Source organism: Schistocerca americana, chromosome X (genome assembly GCF_021461395.2).
Source record: "Schistocerca americana isolate TAMUIC-IGC-003095 chromosome X, iqSchAmer2.1, whole genome shotgun sequence".
NCBI lineage: Eukaryota > Metazoa > Arthropoda > Insecta > Orthoptera > Acrididae > Schistocerca > Schistocerca americana.
The window spans coordinates 627121506-627141518 of record NC_060130.1 but is presented as its reverse complement, the minus strand read 5'-3'; the positions used below and the strand labels follow the sequence as shown (position 1 = coordinate 627141518).

General features: G+C 37.7%; 1 protein-coding gene across 1 annotated transcript in view; it reads left to right on the top strand.

Moving 5' to 3' along the window:
* The window catches only part of LOC124556642 (putative transcription factor capicua), a 347411-nt gene that overhangs the window by 57598 nt on the left and 269800 nt on the right, over positions 1-20013 (top strand). The window contains exon 4 of the mRNA XM_047130607.1: positions 7591-7705. Within this exon, the coding sequence (XP_046986563.1) occupies positions 7591-7705 (115 nt within the window). The remainder of the gene's footprint in view (positions 1-7590; positions 7706-20013) is intronic.

Genomic DNA, 20013 nt, shown 5'->3' with positions numbered 1-20013 from the left:
ACTGCTTCTTCACAGCCACTCTCTGTGCAGGATATTATGCACTCTCTCAGTTGAGATGCCTAGTCTCAGCAACCTCATCAATTTATGTCTAGTGGTCTTGCATTACCATATCATGGATTTTGTTAATGGTTTCATATGCGGTGACCTCAGTTTGATGTCAGGAGTGCGCTTCATCTTTGGTGCTTGTTCACCACATTTAAATTCATTAATCCAAAAGTAAATTGTCTTCAGTGATGGTACAGAATTCATTGAACTTCATCCAGTTCTCTTTTGTTTTGTGTGGCATTCCAACCCTTCAGAGGATAATGTTTAATAACAGCTTGAAACTTGGTTTTCTTCATTTTCAGTCACAGTTGACGCACTGATCAATTCAGACAGCCGTCAACAATGAAATGTACACTGTTGAAATTCTTTATATGATCCTTCGAATAATCAAGTTTAGCAACCATGAAGGCACAACAAAAATGTTCCATTCTTTCATGGAAATTTACCAGGTTTGTCAATCCACCCTCATATACCCAATGGATAACAACAGACTAACAAAGCAGATTTTCAATTTACCAAACGACTACAAATCCAGACCTACATGTTTCACCAAAATTAAGAAGGATATGAAAAGCACTGGAATTAGAAGGGACATAATAGATTAAAGAGTACTTTTTAGAGGAGCAACACAAAAGATGGGATTTCAGGAAAGACATCTGGAAAAGGAAGAAAGTGTACACAGGAAGAAAAAGAATGACCATCTTGAAGGATGAAGGAAATGTGAGAACAACAGAAATTAAATGCAGGGAAGCAAAACTGAAGTTAATGTATTGTATTTTCCAAAAGGATCATTTGAATAAATAAATAAATAAATAATTTAATGATAGCAATGATGATAAAGTGTGACAGTCCACATTTATTCTCTGTAAGCCACTTTACAATGTGTGGTGGAGGGTATTCAGATAAATATTAGTTATTTTCTGTCCTATTCCATGTATAGAGCGAGTGAAAAATTACAAGTCAGTCAGTTCCTGAGCTAGTCCAGTTGGTACAGTTGCAACTTTTACGTTGCTGATATCTGAACTGAAGAGAATACCTGGTTTGAGTGTGTCATATGTTAATGTGTAGTGATGCCTGAGATTACTGTCCTCACCGATTGACTGCCACTGTTCTGCATATATTTGTAGTTTGTAAGATTTTCTGGGGTGAGGCATAATTTTGCATGTCCTGTGTAAGGGATCTCTTAAGATTCATTGTGAGCTGTTTAAGCTTATTTATTAGCCAAGATGCAGGTTTTTATATCACTTCCCCAGGGAAGCATATTTGTCATATAACCAATAAATTTGCAATCTCTCGTTTTTTATGTACTGGAAGATGTCTCCCAAGCATCTTTGCCCAATGTAATTTACAGTTGTGTGTAAGTAGTTACAGTTTTTATTTCTTGGGTGATCTAGGTAGTGCCAGGTGGTTCTAAATGTAGTGCAGCTACTCAAAGAGGTGCAGTGTGGGCTCTACTTATCACATGGCAGCAAAACTTGGTAGATATTCTGATGCATTATTGTCGAATCAATTTACACTGGAAAAAAAATTAATTCCAATTTTGGTCACCAGGTGCAAATCTGACAGTGTGAATCTAAGAAAGACATACAGAAAAGTTTCCATGTGTAACAAGACATGGGCAGAAAAGGTGAAACAAATGAGAAAGTCATAAGTGTTGATTTTATTGTTACCCACTGCTTACAGAATTTGTTCAATATGGGCACAGGATACTTCAGTGAGGTGCTGAATATGTATAACAATATGATCAACAGTTGCTCACAGCAATCTAACATGATGTTCTTGTATACTGGCCTTCAGATCAGGTAGAGACAGAATGTGCCCCTGGTGAATGTGTTCTTTTAGTTGTCCCCAAAAACCGAAAGTCACATGAATTCAGATCAGGTGATCTTGCAGGTCACGCATCTGGAAAAGCTCTGGAGGTAATATGTTCATAGAAGGTTGCATTAAGCATACCTTTCACTGGGTGAGTGACATGAACTGTTGCCCCATCTTGCATGCAAACAGTGGTTTCCACATGATTGCACTCTTCCAAAGCAAGAATCACATGCTGTACCAGGTGGTCTCAATAATTCAGAAATTACAGTACACCTGACAGGCCCTCTGGGTGTATTCTCTTCAGACAAGAATGGACCGAGAATAAAGGTGCTCGTGAATCCAAGCCACACAGTGCACAAGGATAGTGCAATGGCTCTTTGTGCACAACATGTGGTTTAACAATACCCTAAATTCAGCAGTTCTGTGTACTCACTGCACCCTGTAGTACAAATTGTGCCTCATCACTACATAGAATATTGCGCAGCTATGTCATCAACTTCAATCTGTGCAGAAACCAAAGAGCAAACTCAGAATGTTGCTGTGGATCATGAGGTTTTCAGTTGCTGCACCTTCTTAGAATAGACCACAAAACTTTCCGCACTGTTGACCATGAGATAGGCAGTTCTTGACACTGCACGAGCACTAGCATTACCCTTCCTCTTCCATGTGCCATACCAAGCTCACATGTGTTTGTAGATTTCATTATCATCTCCTTTAAACCATATAATTACATTGGGACTCTCTTGAGACCATTCATTCAGCAATATTCGCTCAGTTCAGCACTATAATTACTGTTGTTTCCATAAAATAGTTTCATAACAGCACATTGTCTCTCTTCTTGATAGTCATACTGTTAACTCATGTTATGGCTTGTGAAATAAGTGTGGACGTCATAAACAGTGCGAAGTGCTAGACTTGCACCAGGTGGCCACAATGGGAACTAATCTTTTTCCAATGAAAGTTGGTTCTGCATTAAGTTCCACAGCTATATGAAAATTAAAGCCCAAACTGGATCTTTGTGAGTAGCTGCACTTTAATTGTAATCACCTGCTACATCTGAAAATTATGTCCTAGACAAGGCTGTGTAGTGTGGTACATCTTATTATTATGAATGGCCAAGACTGGGGAATTTTTTGAAAATGCATGTATGTGACTTTGACCATTTGCTTCATGCTGGGAGAAAGGCAAACTGAAGTACCATATGATTTGAAGAAGGGAGCATACATCTGAATCTGTTACCAGAGGAACATTTGTATAGGAAATTTGTCACCAGAAATAAACAAATGCTTATATGCTGTTTACAAGACAACCTATGGAGGTTTGTAGTCACAAATTGAGCAGTTTATGTTATGCAACAATTTTGATACAAATTAACATATATTCAGTCTGTTTGTCCTTATCATTGTTGGGTGCCAGTAGCAGGGAAAGTACTATGTCATACTGTACATAAAACTTGTCTATTGCACCTGTCATGCCTCAATAGGACATAGCTATCTAAATTTAGTGAACTTGAGGAAATGCTCAGCTCTAGCCAGGTCTGCCATAGATTATTATAAAGATTATATGTTTCAACACATGGCGGAACTTGCAGAGATGACCTGGCAGATATTGGAGATTTGTGTCTGCCACACGGAGATGTGTGTTGTATAGCTTGCGATGTTACTGCAGCCTCTTGTTCAGCATGTGCTCAATGACAGCACAGTCCATCGGTGAGGGGGGGGGGGGGGGGGGGGGAGGGTGCTCTACGAGCAAGAAAAGGGGTGGCAGGAAAACAAGTCTCACTAAATTGAACAAAAATAATATTCAACAGCATTGAATGTGAGACATAAGGGATGATAATAATAATATTGTATATTATTAACACTGTGATGATAGTTATAAATAAAAATGGAATTATGTATACAGTGTCACTATTTTATGTGAACTGCCTGTCAAAACACACTGCTTGGCATCTACACAGTGCAGTGTTCTGAGAACAAAAGAAAGTGAGAGATATTAAGATTACAAGGTAAACTATCATGTTCTGAGGTAAATAAGATACACACAACTCAGAAATGAGTCTTGCTCCTGGCCAAATCTACACTGAAAAATAATTAATATAGATAAATGAAAGTTTGGGAATCCATTTGTCTAGGTAACATAAGTAAGGCCTGCAGCTCGCGGTCGTGCGGTAGCGTTCTCGCTTCCCGTGCCCGGGTTCCGGGGTTCGATTCCCGGCGGGATCAAGGATTTTCTCTGCCTCGTGATGGCTGGGTGTTGTGTGATGTCCTTAGGTTAGTTAGGTTTAAGTAGTTCTAAGTTCTAGGGGACTGATGACCATAGATGTTAAGTCCCCTAGTGCTCAGAGCCATTTGAACCATTTTTAACATAAGTAATTGATTAACATCACAGCAAGATCACAGGTTAATGTAAGCCCAAGATAAATCACTGCAAATATGAAATGCTGGTACATTAATAATTGGTGTAACACCAGAATGTTGAATGTGAGCATACACATGTGCATGCATTGTGTTCTACAAGTGTCAGATATCAGTTTATGGGACTGGAGTTCCACGCCTGTTGTACTTGGTCGGTCGATACGGGGACAATTAATGCTGTTTGTGGATGATACGGGAGTTGTCATCCAATGATACCCCACATGTGCTCGATTAGAGACAGATCTGGTGATCAAGCAGGCCAAGGCAACATGTCAATACTCCATAGAGTTTGTTGGCATACACGGTGGTATGTGGGTGAGCTGGTCAGATTTTTGCTGCAGATGCAGTACAATGTGCCAGAGCCATACACCAAACATGATGGTATTCCCTCTGGAGCCCAGTGTTCTTGCGACTGTACATTTTCGTGACCCACTGCTGTCAGCAATCGCTTGTTTACTTTCCTACCAAATGTGCAGTATCGCAGTAGGTACATCCAGCTTTTTGTAGCCCTATTATTTGACCTCATTCAAACTGTAGATGATGGCATCTTTGTCACCTTAAAGTTATCCTTGATTAACACCAACTCACCACATTCAATCTCAAACGTAACTAATGCTCATCACCATTATGGTGTGTATTTAAAGCAAACCTGATTTGCATTCTCATAGAAGCGCTACTAGCATCACACTTATGCGACTGGTGCCAAATTTGAATAGACATCAACTTTCAGATGTAGAAACACACCTACCAGCTTTCGTTTCTCATACAACTCCAGTTTGGTGTTGCAATTTTTCCCCTCTTTCAAGATTGAGTAATTGGCCTACAACATTGATTTGCAAATATTGCTGCTCCTCCTCCCCCCACTCCTTCGAATAGGGTAAAATATGGCACGGAAATCTGTATTCTTGCTTTGCTAAATATGTGTGTCAAATGATATTTTTCATTTACATTTTATGGGAGGGTCTCGTGTTCTGGTGGTAAAGTGTGTTCTTGGAAACATTTTTGTGATCTTACAAGGTAACATATTCAAGAAAACTCAACTAAAAACTTCTTGTAGCTAGTGTTCACACTCATGTAAAACTTTGTAAATTAAATCGTGGTCGCATTTTGCCTGTCTGACATTATTTATTTGTACAATCCAAAATTGTAATTTCGACCATGTGACCATTATCAGTTGGAAATAATGGCGCTTTAGCACTTGGCAAAACCTAAAAATTATCTAACAAGACACAAGCTGGTTTCATCTTATTCTATTCCTGTTTAGATCATCTTGTATGTATTGAACTCTTTGAATAGCATTGTAAGTATGTTGCTCGTATTCTACATAATATTTGCTCACAACCATAGTACATTATCGGGTGAGGGTAAATGATTCCATATTTGTTGTTTTATGTAAAACAGAAGTGGGTTTCATTGCATAGTATTTTATGGACTGTCTATTCTGAGGGTTCCTGGAGCCACTCTGTAGCAATTCTGGACCTGTGGGATGTTGCATTGTCCTGCTGGAATTGCTCAAGTCCTTTGGAATGCATAATGAACATGAATGGAAGCAGGTGATCAGACAGGATGTTTACTTACATTTCACCTCTCAGAGTTGTATCTAGATGTATCAGGTGTCCCTATCACTCCAACTGCACATGCCCCACACCATTACAGTGTTTTCTAAAAGTGCCTAATAAAGTTAGATATACATGAATTGCTGCATCAGTCTGAATTTGACAGAGATGTGAAAAATTGAAGCTGTTATCCTATTGTGTAAGAACAAAGATATTTAAACTGGAATGTTAGGAAAAGAGATTTAAGGCATTAGTTATAGTTTCATATATCCTCGAGGGTGTTGAAGACGGGTGGAAAATATGATATGGCTGTACAATTATTAAAGTTACTAGGTTAATGTTGGCAATGGAAGGAGTGTATCCAAAGCGTTTAGTTGTCACTATGCATAGAGAATGTTGCCGAGCTTTTGGATGGATCCTTCAGAGCTGGTGCAAGCACTCAGCACATCCTACTCCAATCTTATCAGAGGCAGTACCACCTGTGAAAGCAGTCATATCATATACAAGCTCTGCCATAACTTCTGCACAGCCTTTTATATTCAGGTCTTAACACCACATTTCTTTAGAAAGTCTGAGTGAGTGGACTAATGTGAAAGGATAGTGTGTTACTAAGACAGATTGTTAATTAAGGCAGTGGGCATGTACTGAGGACTAACTGAATTCAGTTTTTTATATATGTTTTCTGACAACTCCAGCAAGAGGACAAGTTTGTGATCTCGGGCTCAGAGTCAGTGTTGTGTTATGTAGTTAATAACATTGTTTTTCAGTGAATGGTACACTGTGATGCATTTTTGAATAGATCTTTAGGAGAGGAAATTAATTGCTGAATAAAAAATACAGGGTGCCATGTTATATGAACAGGGACTCACTGGCAAACCATTAAGTGGAAGAGCTGTGTGATGCCTGTGACAGTTGTTCCCAAATCTGGTAATATGTTATTTTCCTACTTGAACAGTGGCAGACTTTTGTAATTTTTAATTCTTAAAACACTTCTAAATTTTGGTTGCTGCTATTCCATTTTGAGTTTCCTAAGTCAAGTTGTAGAATTCGTCTTGTCAAGGAATTCAGATTCACCCAAAAATGGGGTAGCGTACAAAATTCTTGTTCAGTTGATTTTATAGTGTTTCTTGTTTCGTCAGTCTGGGACCCTTATTAAGGGAGATAAATTGAAAGATACAGAAGATTCAAAACAGAACATTATGAGAGTATAGGTCTATTTAGTAAGCACAAGAATGTCACAAAGATGCTTGTCAAACTCCAGTGGCAGATGGTAGAAGGGATGTATTGTGGGTATATGTTGAAATTTAGTGTTAAAAATTTGAGGGCATATGTCCCAAGAAGGGACAAACAACATAACACTTTCTCCTGCACACATGTTGTGGAATGACTGTGGGAGGATAGTTGGACAAAATCAAATTCTTACAGAAACATACTGATAGTCATTTCTTTTCATGCTCTATTTGTGAATAGAATGAAAAAGGAGCAAATAATAGTGCTGCTTGAAGCACCCTCTGCTATACGCTATAAGGTGGCTTGTGAAATAAATGTAGGTTTAGTGACATTTGTTTGCAGTTTGTAAGGTGAGTACCTCTGTAAATAACATGTAAATAGTCATGTTACTGAAAGTAAAATATTTAATTTCAAATAAATAAGTCAGTGAATTCCTTTTTTTATGTGGTGGTCTTGGATTTAATTTTGTGTAAATTTTTGGCTCAAACAAGTGAATCAAAAAAATGAAAGCAGTTTGTCATTTTTAGATGGAGGTAAACTATCGGGCAGCAGTAAAAGAAGTAGTATGCAAAGCAGAGGTAGCACTTCGAGCTTAATTGAACAACGAAGTATTACTCCTCGTTCCCAACCAGCTACACCAAGGTAAATTTTCATATTCACATATTTTGGCTATGATTTTACTTCAGTTTGTGATACTCTCTCGTAACTTGGTTTGGAGAAGTAATGATGATAATGGGATCCACAGGTTTTTGCAAAATGTATTTCTTATTAGCTTTTTCACTTTGTGCTGTTTTCAGTGAGACTTGACTCTATTTAGTGTCCCAGTTTATGTTTGATTCTCGTGACACAATATTTATCAAGGTTCCTTTTGTTCACACTGTTGTCTTAATGTACATGTTTCTCACTTGAGAATATGGAAATAAAGCACTGTGCATCTCTTTCTGCAGATTTTTTTTTTTTTTTTTTTTGCAGAGCTGATGTATTAGAGGGCTATAGGTGAAACAGTTTGTGCAGTGCTTTTGTTATTACATTTACATTAGATGAAAGTGCACATGAAGGTTGCAGTATTAAACCCAAAGAGGTTACTTGTTCTCAGTCAGCTTAGACATTAAGTCAAGATTCATTGATAATAGCACAGAAGAAACATATTTTGGAGAACTGTCAGAAATTAATTATGTTTTGCAAGACAAAATCCCATTTTCCTGTGTGTGAAGTAATAACTGAACTGAAATCTAAGGTGTTGGAAATAAATTATGGGGAAATATTTACTTCGTAAGAAAGTATTTTGTAAGGAAGATCTTCAAGTTTTCATCCACTGTGCCTTGTATGTCATTTTTTTTATGCCTTTGGCCATTTGCAGTTTAGTGTTCTTCATATTGACATTTCTGTATTATTTTTTTAAAACCTCGCAATCAGTATCATACAGAAGAGTGTTTTTGAATTATTTCATGTAAATTGTGGAATACATTCTACAAATATCACAAGTTATCACAACTAATGTTGCAGTTTTTTGATTATTTTGTGGATCTCTGCGAATTGCCAGTTCAAGAAATTTTTATCCCAGTGTAAGAATATACATGGCCTATAGTAATGCCTACATATGTAGATTTGTGAGCAGTGGCAGTTATCTATTTTGCGTATGAATCTAGGAAAAAGTATGAGCTACAATGGATTGCTTAGCAGTATTGTAATAATTATTTGTTATATTTGTACAGTATAGCGTGGAGCTCTGTAGTCCTGAATGTAGGCATATCTTGTTACGTTTTAACAGCATTGATCTAATAATTAAAAATGCCAGTGAAGTATTATAGCCAGTAAATGAAATGGCACAATTTTTGACATAGCGTGCACGGTCACTTAGATTTCATAATTTTAGCCTATGAATTGTACATGCTTCCATGAAGGAAAGTAGTAGTAATGTCGCATTTGACTGGTAGAACAAAATTGCTTGTTTCTCACGTATGTTTTCATGATAGAGACAATTTTAGCTTTTCACTTACTTCCACTTTATTTTTCACTCTAATGAGTTCTCAGACTATAAACTCTGTCTGTCTCTGTAGGAACGTGGTCAGTTTTAGTTTAGTAAACACTTTGAGTATATCAGTTTGTGAAGTTTCTGTAATTGAAACATTGTACACTGTTTCCTCACTCCCTCCACCCCTCTGTGCCCCCCCCCCCCCCCTCTCTCTCCTCACCCTCTTCTGGTATTAAGAAAACTATCTCTGCTGGGGTGCTTTGCGTTTTTGTATACAACAGTGACTAACAGTGCATTTCTTCAGAGCCATGGTATTTATCACGTATGGATGTTTCTGTGCTACACTATTTTATTGGGAAAAAAAAAAATGATACTCTAGGCTTTCTTAAAAGTATCTTTCTAAATTATTCTTATATTGATCAGAACTTCATAAAATAACTGTACTATAGATCTGTGAAGATACCACCTGAGGCCGATCAGTGACTAATCTTTTGGTGCAAAACACTGTGGTTGCATGGTGGAGCTATTGACAGAGGGGCAAGGGGCACAGTGAAAGGAAAGTGCCCTGTGTGTATGCACAGCAGAAGTAGCCAGGTCCTAAAAGCAAATGTCACTCATCTCATTGTTACTGTAGTAAGTGGCGCAATGGTGGACTTCAGTCTGTGCTAACATTGGTCTGTGACTTCTCTTGACATGCACATAGTGGGTGCTGAGACTAAACATCACCCACTGCCACATAATAATTGCATATAATTATTTGTGGTCTCCACATTATAGGATTTGATTGTTACACACAAATATTTTAATACAGTTTTAAGCAAATCTGCAGCTCTGTTAACTCACAGGAGTGCAGTAGATACTATATTCCAAATGGCTGCTTAAATTTTGTTGTATTTTCACTACGTATTCAAATGTCAACGTCTTACACAATTTTAAATGTGTATCTTAAAAGTGGGCAATGAAAGGATGAGAAGAAGCAAAATAAAAGCTAGTGAGATGGAAACTTTTGAGAAGTAGAGGGTGTTTCCATGATGATGATACAAACATTCAGGTATGATGGAGAAGGGTAAATTTGTAAATTTGACGTAAGATACCCTGGTCCAGAAACACCAGAGTCAAAAGCTGTAAGCAAAAATTGTTCTGATATCTCTGACAGTGAACTGCTTCTACTGCAGACTCTTTGCTTTTCATATTTTGGTAGGAGGTAATATGGACTAAACCAAGGGGAAATGTCAAGTAAACATGGGCAATAAAGTGCTTGCCTTAGGAACTATGAGCACTTCTTCAGTAGAGGAGATGTGTTTCACAGTAGCGAAGATGAACAAGTGTTCATAGCTCTTAAGGTATATATTTTAGAGTCCATGTTTATAAGACAATTTTTTTTCTTGTTGTGGTCCATATTACCACCTCCCAAAAGATGCAAAAGAAATAGCTTGCAGTAGAAGAGGTCCTCTGTAAGAGGTATCAGAACGATTTTCACTTACTACTGTCAACTTGGTCGTTTCCAGACAAGGGTCCCTTACCCCACATTGATACGTTTACCTCTTCTCCATCATCCCTGAAAGTTTTTAACATCATCACGGAATCATCCTGTGGTATTCGAATGATGAAGATGGACAGGTTAAGGAATGAGAGGATCAGGGAATTAATGAAGGTGGAGGAAACATTACAAAATGGAATAGAGGAATGAAAGCTTACATGGTGCGGACATGTTAAGCAGATGGAAGAGAAGAGGATATCCATAAAGAAACACAAAATGAAATGAAAGGAAAAAGACCAAGAGGAAGGCCAAGACACAGGTGGCTAGAAGAACTGAAGCACTGCATGCAAAAGGGAGGGGAGTTGGTGGGAAGGCAGAAGACAATGGAGTGGCCTGTGTTCCAAACAGACCCAACTGTGTGTGATGATGATGATGATGATGATGATGATGATGATGATGATGATCTTAATCTTAAAAGCTTTAAGTTTGACATATTGAAAGTTAAGCTTTGCTTCCTGGAGCTTCAGTGAAGAAGATGAGAAGTAATTGGAGGCTAATTTGTGTGACCTGTTCGCTATTCTGACTAGGAACCATATAACCAAAAGTCAGAAACATGGACTCACTTTGGATGGTGATGCTGTTCAATACCTGGTCAAAGGAAGGAGGATTATATGGTGGATTGCATTTTGATGGATATCAAACTTATGAAATTCATAAGAAATTAAGAATGACACAATTTGTTGATGACTTTAATGCACCCTTTCTATATTACATATTCTTTTGATCTCATTAGATTGCTGCCCACAATCTTTAACTTGTGATACGCTTATTAGCCAGTGTGATTCTCACACCACTTTGGGGGACCACCTGGACTGTGTCATTCATATTGAGGGTAGTGGGTTTGTCAGTGACTCGTGGTGTTAAGCATATGTCATGAGTAAATGAGGAGCAGCACATGTTCCATAGAAATATTGTGTAGGAGCAAAATCCATTCTCCAACTCAGTGGCAGCTTAAAAAGAAAATTACATTAAAAATATTTCTTACAAGAGAAATGTTAAGTGTTTTGTGTCCTTCACAGAATTCTTGAACTTAAAAAGTTGTGATGTGTTTGATTTGAGGACATATGAGTATTGACAGGAAAAAATAATTTTATTTTATGGCTAATTTTGTGTTCTTTTCTCAAAGTGTATTTTTCAAGGTTTTTTTTTTTTATTATTTCATTGTTTTTCAGTACTGTGTTAAAAATGAAAAATGCCCTTCCATTAAATTATGTTTATTGGGCATTAAATATCGAATTTATATACTTATTAATTTGCTGAATTAAGAAAAAGCACAGCTGGCGCATTTTGTTGGTTGGCGAGTTTTGTTGTGTATAGAAATTTGACAATGTTCACTTATCCTGCTAAAAATTGCTGTTCCACTAAATTCTGAAGGGATTTTTATCACTTCAGAATACTTATATAGCTGAGGCCTGTCATGTCAGGTATACCTGACAGACTCTTACCCATGACAGCATTTATAGCATTTCTGACTACCATCCTAGTGTTGAAATGCTACCCAAGGACTGAGAACACAGGCTTGCATGGGTCTGTACCAATGAGAGTAATGAGCCTGAAGGTGCAATCGAGTGCATTTAACTGTATCTTTCATCCAGTTTCTTAACATTATTCATAATCTTGCTAGTTTCTTCACCAAACATTTCACATGCCACAGTAAAAAAAAAAAAAAAAAAGCTATTTTCCATCTGGTCTTATTTTGAATGTAGTTAATGGGGTATAGACTACTTTGAAGACTGTAAGTACACACTCACATTCATTAAACCATTTGTATGTTTCTTAATGAACAAGGTGTCCGCAAGAATTGAATTTATGTCTTCACTAGAAAGTGAATTAACATATCAAGTTTCTGTCATAGATAGCTGCTGCATATCATCACTGTGGAAGACTTGTAATATGTCTTCAAAATATTCTGCCATATAAGAGGCTGCAGAAAGCTAAGAGTTACAACATGTTAACACTTCAAGAGGAAATGTCTTTGGCTCCCTCTTCTTCTAAATGGTTTCTCTTAGTAATATTCTCCAAAGTATTCTTTTAGTTTGGTAGTGCAGAGTTCCATTTGGGAAGTTCCTTTGAAAAATCATTTGCAACCGTATTTAGCTTGTATGTACCATATTTTGAAAGCTTCTATTCTCTTCTTGTCTGAACTGTTCATCATCCCCATTTCACTTCCATACAAGGCTACACTGCAAGCAAATATCTTTAGAAAAGGCTTTCTAACACTTAAACTACATTTGATGTTAACAAACTTGTCTCCTCCATAAATTTTTTCTTCCCATTACTAGTCTACATTTTATATCCTCTCTGCTTCGGCCATCATCAGTTATTTTGCTGTGCAAATAGCAAAACTCATCTGCTACTTTTAGTGTCTCATTTCCTAATCAGATTTGCTCAGCATCACCAGATTTAATTTGACTACATCAATTACCCTTGTTTTGCTTATGTTGATATTCTTCTTATATCCTTTTTTCAAGACATAGGCAGTTCTGTTCAGCTTTTCTTCCAGGTCCTTTATTGCCTCTGACAGAATTACGATGGCATCATAAAACCCCAAAGTTTTTATTATTTCTCTCTGAACTTAATTCATTCTCCAAATTTTTCTTTTGTATCCTTTACTGCTTGCCCAGTGTACAGATTGTCGTAGTTTCAAATAGTGTATTCCAGTTGACACTGTCAAAAGCTTTCTCTAAATCTACCAAAGCTATAAATGTAGGTATGCCTTTGCGTATTGTATCTTATATGTCATAAGGCTTATACTGCTTGCTTGTGTATTCATACTTTTCTCTGGAATCCCTATTAATCTTCCCCGAGGTTGGCTTCTAACAGTTTTTCCATTCTTCTGTAAATAATTCATGTTATTATTTTGCAATCATTACTGATAGTTTGGTAATGTTCAAACCTGTCAGCACCTGTTTTCTTTGGAATTGCGAATGATTACACTCTTCTTGAAGTCTGAGGGTATTTCTCCTGTCTCATATATCTTGCAGACCAGGCAGAGTAGTTTAGATATCCCAAGGATACCAGTAGTTCTGACAGAATCTCCAGGTGCCTTGCTTTAAGTAGGCTACTAAAGTTTTCTCACAGTCTCATATCACCCATCCCATCTTCATCTACTTCCTCTTCCCATTGTATAATATTCCCTTCATTTACAGTGTAATATTGATTATTATAGTCTTCTAAAGCACTCAGTGTTCCATGAGCACACTGTATTGAGTTTCCTGTGTCAAGTACCTGTATACATGCAACAATGCAACAAAAAATTTTTGTTCATTCCATGCCTCAACTGTCTTCAGTAACATTGTCACTGATCTTATCATCTAGCTAGTTGCTGCATCACTTCATTCTTTTGTTGTTTTTGTACTGAAGTGACAACTGTTGTCCAAATTGTCTTCATACACATTAAATAAATTAATTCCATTGTTAGCATTTGATTTAAAAAGAACTTAATTTGAACCTGTACTAACATAATTTATTACTTTATTAAAAGTACTGTGACAAACTGAGGACTTAATTTGAATCTGTACTAACATAATTTACTACGTTATTAAAAGTATTGTGACAAACTGGAAACTGTAATTTATCATGCTGTTTACTATTAGTTACCACAGCACACATTTAATGATTTTCTCTTTCCCTAGTGGGAAATATTTGTTTTCTTGTTAGTTGTGGAAATTTGCTTTTAAGAACATTTCCATAGTACTTTGAGTCAGATATTCACAGTCGTATTTGTTTTTCTTGCCCACTTCAAAGCTGCCACACACTAATGTTCTTAGATCTATTTTTCTTGTGCTTTTCACTCTGCACATGTTTGAAAACAGTATATTTTCTGTCTCATGATGCCCTACTGTTGTAGTATTTAAAGAATACTGTAGATTTATCGGGAGCCTACAGACCATCAGCTTCAAATTCAAGTGCTTTGTAATTGGCAGTAATTGCATTCATTTGGCATTTTTGCAGTTGCAAGTCCTGCTTCAGCTAATGCATTCAGAGTAACAGAGGGTGGTGCTGTGATCTTTGGACAAAGATCTGAAACAGTCACCATGCACTGCCAAAGATCTTGCAGTGAGACGAATTTTGACTCTATAGACACATTTGCTTTCAATACAGACACTTTTGAAACTACTTTGACTGCAGTGTCCACACAGCTCAGTAACTATTCAATAGCATTTATGTTAGTTAATATAAACTATCTGATCAAAAGTATGTGGACAGGTGTTAGTGAAAATCAACATGGGGGTGTCCACCCTACATTTCTATGATGGCACAAATTCTGCTGGCAACATTTTCAATGAGGTCTCTGAATGCATCTGGAGGAATGGCAGCCCCTTCTTCCCCAGGAGCCGAAACCAGAGGAAGTTGTTTCTTGGGTCTTTGAGTCTGAAGCAGAGTTGACAATATAATTCATTCCAGATGTGTACCATTGTGTTAAAATTGGGTCTCTGGGCATGCCCGTTCATTTCAGGAATGTTATTGTCCACAAACCATTGCCTGAGAGATGCTGCTTTATGACAGGGTGTGTTGTCAAACTAATGCAATCAGTCATTGTCTCTGAATTGTTCCTCTGCTGTATGCAGTATTCAGTGCTGTGAAATGTTTTCATATCCTTCTGCATTTGACATTTTCTAAAGTCCGATAAGGGGACCACACACCAATCCCCAAAAACACCCAATACCACATACTCTGTACTTCAGTGGTGTCCTACAAGTAATGGCAGGTAGCGTTCTCCGGGCATTTGCCAAAGCCAAACACTTCCATTGGATTGGCACAAGGTATAACATGATTCTTCACTCCAAATTGGAGATGGGCAAACTCATTCATCCTTGGGAACTAATTCACTGGTGAGTGCTCGTTTTTGGGAACCATTCATTTTTACTTGTTCGCCGTTGATTTGTGCTTGGTGTATGGCTCCCCCCTGGAGTACAGAGTTTTTATTCAGAACAGAATTCTCACACACCTGTAATTTTCGTGATTCTGCGAAACCTCTCATTTAGCCAACTGCGGTGTTATGTGGCTGATCGCTGTGGAATAATATTAGGTGGTGCACGAAAAACCGGCCCCGAGTACAGACTGCTCGGCTATTATGCACGATTTGTTGACCGCTAAGAGCAGAATAGATAAACATGTAACAATTAGGCAGTGAAGAAATAACAAATAAGCTAATGCAAACAAAAACTACTTTGAAACAATAGATGACGATTGGTGGGAGACAATGTATTGAATCTCAATGTAAACAAGTGTAATGTGCTGCGAAAACATAGAAAGAAAGATCCCTTATCATTTAGCTACAATATAGCAGGTCAGCAACTGGAAGTAGTTAATTCCATAAATTATCTGGGAGTATGCATTAGGAATGATTTAAAATGGAATGATCATATAAAGTTGATCGTCGGTAAAGCAGATGCCAGACTGAGATTCATTGGAAGAATCCTAAGGAAATGCAATCCAAAAACAAAGGAAGTAGGTTACAGTATGCTTGTTCGCCCACTGCTTGAATACTGCTCAGCCGTGTGAGATCCGTACCAGATAGGGTTGATAGAAGAGATAGAGAAGATCCAACGGAGAGCAGTGCGCTTTGTTACAGGATCATTTAGTAATCGCGAAAGTGTTACGGAGATGATAGATAAACTCCAGTAGAAGACTCTGCAGGAGAGATGCTCAGTAGCTTGGTACGAGCTTTTGTTGAAGTTTCGAGAACATACCTTCATCGAGGAGTCAAGCAGTATATTGCTCCCTCGGAGTCAAGCAGTATATTACTCCCTCCTACGTATATCTCGCAAAGAGACCATGAGGATAAAATCAGAGAGACTAGAGCCCACACAGAGGCATACCGACAATCCTTCTTTCCATGAACAATACGACACTGGAATAGAAGGGAGACCCGATAGCGGTACTCAAGGTACCCTCCGCCACACACCGTCAGGTGGCTTGCAGAGTATGGATGTAGATGTAGATGTAGATGTAGATGTAGATGAGCAGTCTAGTACTCGGGGCCAAATTTTTGTGCGCCACCCTATACCACTGAAATAATATTGTAGAAGTTATCATACTCTCTTTACAAAATGTGGCACCAGGCACTCGATTATGGAGCATGGGCTTCATTCGGTTGTAAGTCAGTCTGCCTTCCATAACACTGAACATGCCGTTTTATGTTGGATCAACCAAAAAAAAAAAAAACAGAAAATTGCCACTCGTGTGTGCCGTGCCGACTTCCTTTGCATATGTAATAACAAAAAATGCTTGCCTTTTTACAAGTATTTCTTCTGCTGTTCATCGAAATAGGGAACTAAGCTGATATAGCGTTTTGTTACCTGGAAAAATGTATGTATTACATGCCACATAATTTTTATGTAATTTATGTAATTATAAAATACATTTTAATAACCGGTTGTGGACGCTGAGTGGAATACGAAAAGAACCACAAGTTCAGAGTTGAAAAAAGGTTTGAAACAGATTTAGAATGGACGTGCGCAGCGAACAAAATGAACAACAACTTGATACTGAACTAACTGTGAGCAGCTGGCAGTGGAACTGCGATGACTGGCCACGCAAAGGAGGAAAAGTTCGGCCGACCAAGACCAAGACCAAGACAGACGGGAATGGGACTGAGGCTGGAATGAGACTGGCCGATGTGCTGTTGCGGGAACGAGACCAACCGTTTCCCGTTTACAGGAACTATAGATAGAAATCCATGACTGAAGTGAACTATGAAAGACCATTCCTTAGAATTCGTTCCTTGCTCATTCCGTTCAACTTGGTGAACCATTCCTTTGAACCCGTTAGTTCTTGAACGACCCATCTCTACTTCAAATTATTCACTCACTACAACCACCCTTTCCATTGCTTGGCAGTCCCAGTCTGTCAGTACGTGAGGTCTGCCTGGTCTTGGTTTAGCTGTGGTTGTGCCTTCTACTTCAAAACACATTGCCATCACTTGAACTGGGTAGCTTTAGAAGGGCTGAAATGTTTCTGATGGATTTGTTACTCAGATAACATCTAATGACTAGTCTACGGTTGAAGGTACTGACCCCTTCTGACCGACCCATTCTGCTATGACTGTTTCTGTACTGACAACACTGTACTCGACACTTCCTTTTGTACTGGTGTGAGATCTAATGGTCAGTTCTGCGTTATATATGGATGTCCAGATATTTTTGAAGAGATGGTGTACATTATAAGCTGAGTTCACAATGTGTTACATATGGAGTTTTTTGTGTTTGTATCCAGTCTACTTCTATGATAATTATGCTCATGTCATAGCTGTCTGTGACTATAGCTTCAGAATTTTTTAATGCTGGGTGAGGGGCATTGATGCTATATATACTGTCGTTACTGAGCATGAACTAATGCAGAGGCATCACACAGAGGAATACAGTAATGAACGCTAAAATATATTCAGTAATAGGAATTTAAATGGCCATAAATATTGACATGTTCAGAGATAATATTATGCTGAAATATTATGTATTGGTGAAAATGAAACAGTCATTCAATAGTGTTCGTATAGTGATATGTGAAGCGATGTTTAATCATTACAACTGAGAGCAACATGACTCAGCTGACAACTACATGAGCAGTCTGATGTCTGTTGACATATCCTACAGATTCATTACTAGGCAGCCAAGATATGAATAGAAATAAGTGTACATACTCTTAAAACAACCAAGCAGCCTGAAGTTAGCACACTTGCTGTTCATTTATAGGTGCAAAAATAATTGTGTGCTTAATTCAGCATGATGTGGAAACAGTAGAAAGGTTTTCCATACCTAAAGTATTAAAAACGTGTCCATCAGTCCTCTCATTATCATCCCAGTTATATAAACTTGATTACAACAGTAGGATTCATTTATTTAGGAAGCAAATCTGCCACCATCACAAAGCCAATTATTTTCCCATTTGTCTTCTTGTATTGGACACCTGAAGTTAGACATAGGATGTCAGTTGTTTACACAGAAAATAAACAATCATTTAAAAGTCATATGTGAATCTCAACATTGGTGAATGGTCAAGATCCAGTTGTAACTTTAAAATATCATCAGGTACCATTATTAATAAACTGCTGCCCTCAGGTTTATGAAATTTTTTGTGTGATGATTGAAAGAATGCCAAATTTTGTGACAGTTTGTTATAAAGAGCCAGTTTCATATTATTGTTAATATAGAATGTTTCTGTTCATGTATACGAGTTAAAATGTCAGATCATTCATTTTGCAGTAACTTTAGTTAGATAAAAATAATGCTGGGTCCAATTCCTAGGAACACATTAGTAAGACACTTGTTTATTTCATTTATAGATTATTAATGTAATTCATTACTACTTCTTGTAGCTGATTCACTGACCTCCCAAAACATTATCTGAGTGAGTGACTTCACATCATAGAAATACATTGTGGTCAAAGGAAGACAGAGTTAAATAATCACAAATATTTTTTCCCCAATAATGTCACAATTTCTCTGTGCTTTCATTGTTAGAGTATCCCAGTAGGCATTTTTATTCTTAATTTTGGCGTCTGAACAGGACTCTCACCTGTTATCGTACATATAGGGTTTAACACATTGAAGGACAATTTGCACATTGGATTTAATACATAGCAAATCATCATAAAAATAAAATTACGGTAGAATCGTATTAGAAGTTAACCTCTTCCTCCAGCAAAAAGGCATATGAAAGGCAATATATTCTCAAGCCTTTCAAACAGAGCAGTGTGATGACATGTTGGTAAGCAGCAACCGATGGTGATCAGATGTTGTACGAGGTGACTTGTAAAGTTGTATCTGTTTGTGCAGCCAAAAAAGATGTGATTGGCATCCTCGTCCTCATCACAGTCACACAATGGGACTGTGACCAGATTAGTACAATGTAGGTGTCTTATAGTGTTCCTGAGTCTTCTGGAGCATCAAATTTTCTCGTGACAGTTTGTTGACAGTAAGTTGTTGTTGTTGTTGATCATCTTGATGCTTACAGTCTCTCCTGGTCAAAGAACATATTTCACCACCCTCGTGACTTAAATATTTGTCTCTTTATTTAACCTCTTTCTCAATACTCATTGGAACAATGAATATTGCTGCTGCAATCATGAATGTGACAATGTGGCTTGTGTAGATTGTTTGGCCTGTCGTCTTACCTTGAAGGATCATTTTAAGCAGCATTGTCACTTCGCAGCAAGATGAGATGCCAGCATAGTAAGTTGTGTGTTAGATTTTTGTACACAATACAGATATCATTTCAATATTTAACTATTGTCGTGAGATAACTTACAGGTCATCCTCGTAGTAGTTGCCTGTGGTCAACATCATCAGCTGATGACTGCTACCTACAAATTATATCTGGTAGGTACCCTGATGTGAAAGCTGAGTTTTTGCAGTCAGTTGTGGCGGCACAGACAGTATTTAACTGTCTCCACACAATCAAGTTACCCCTTAGACATCTGCATCTAACAAT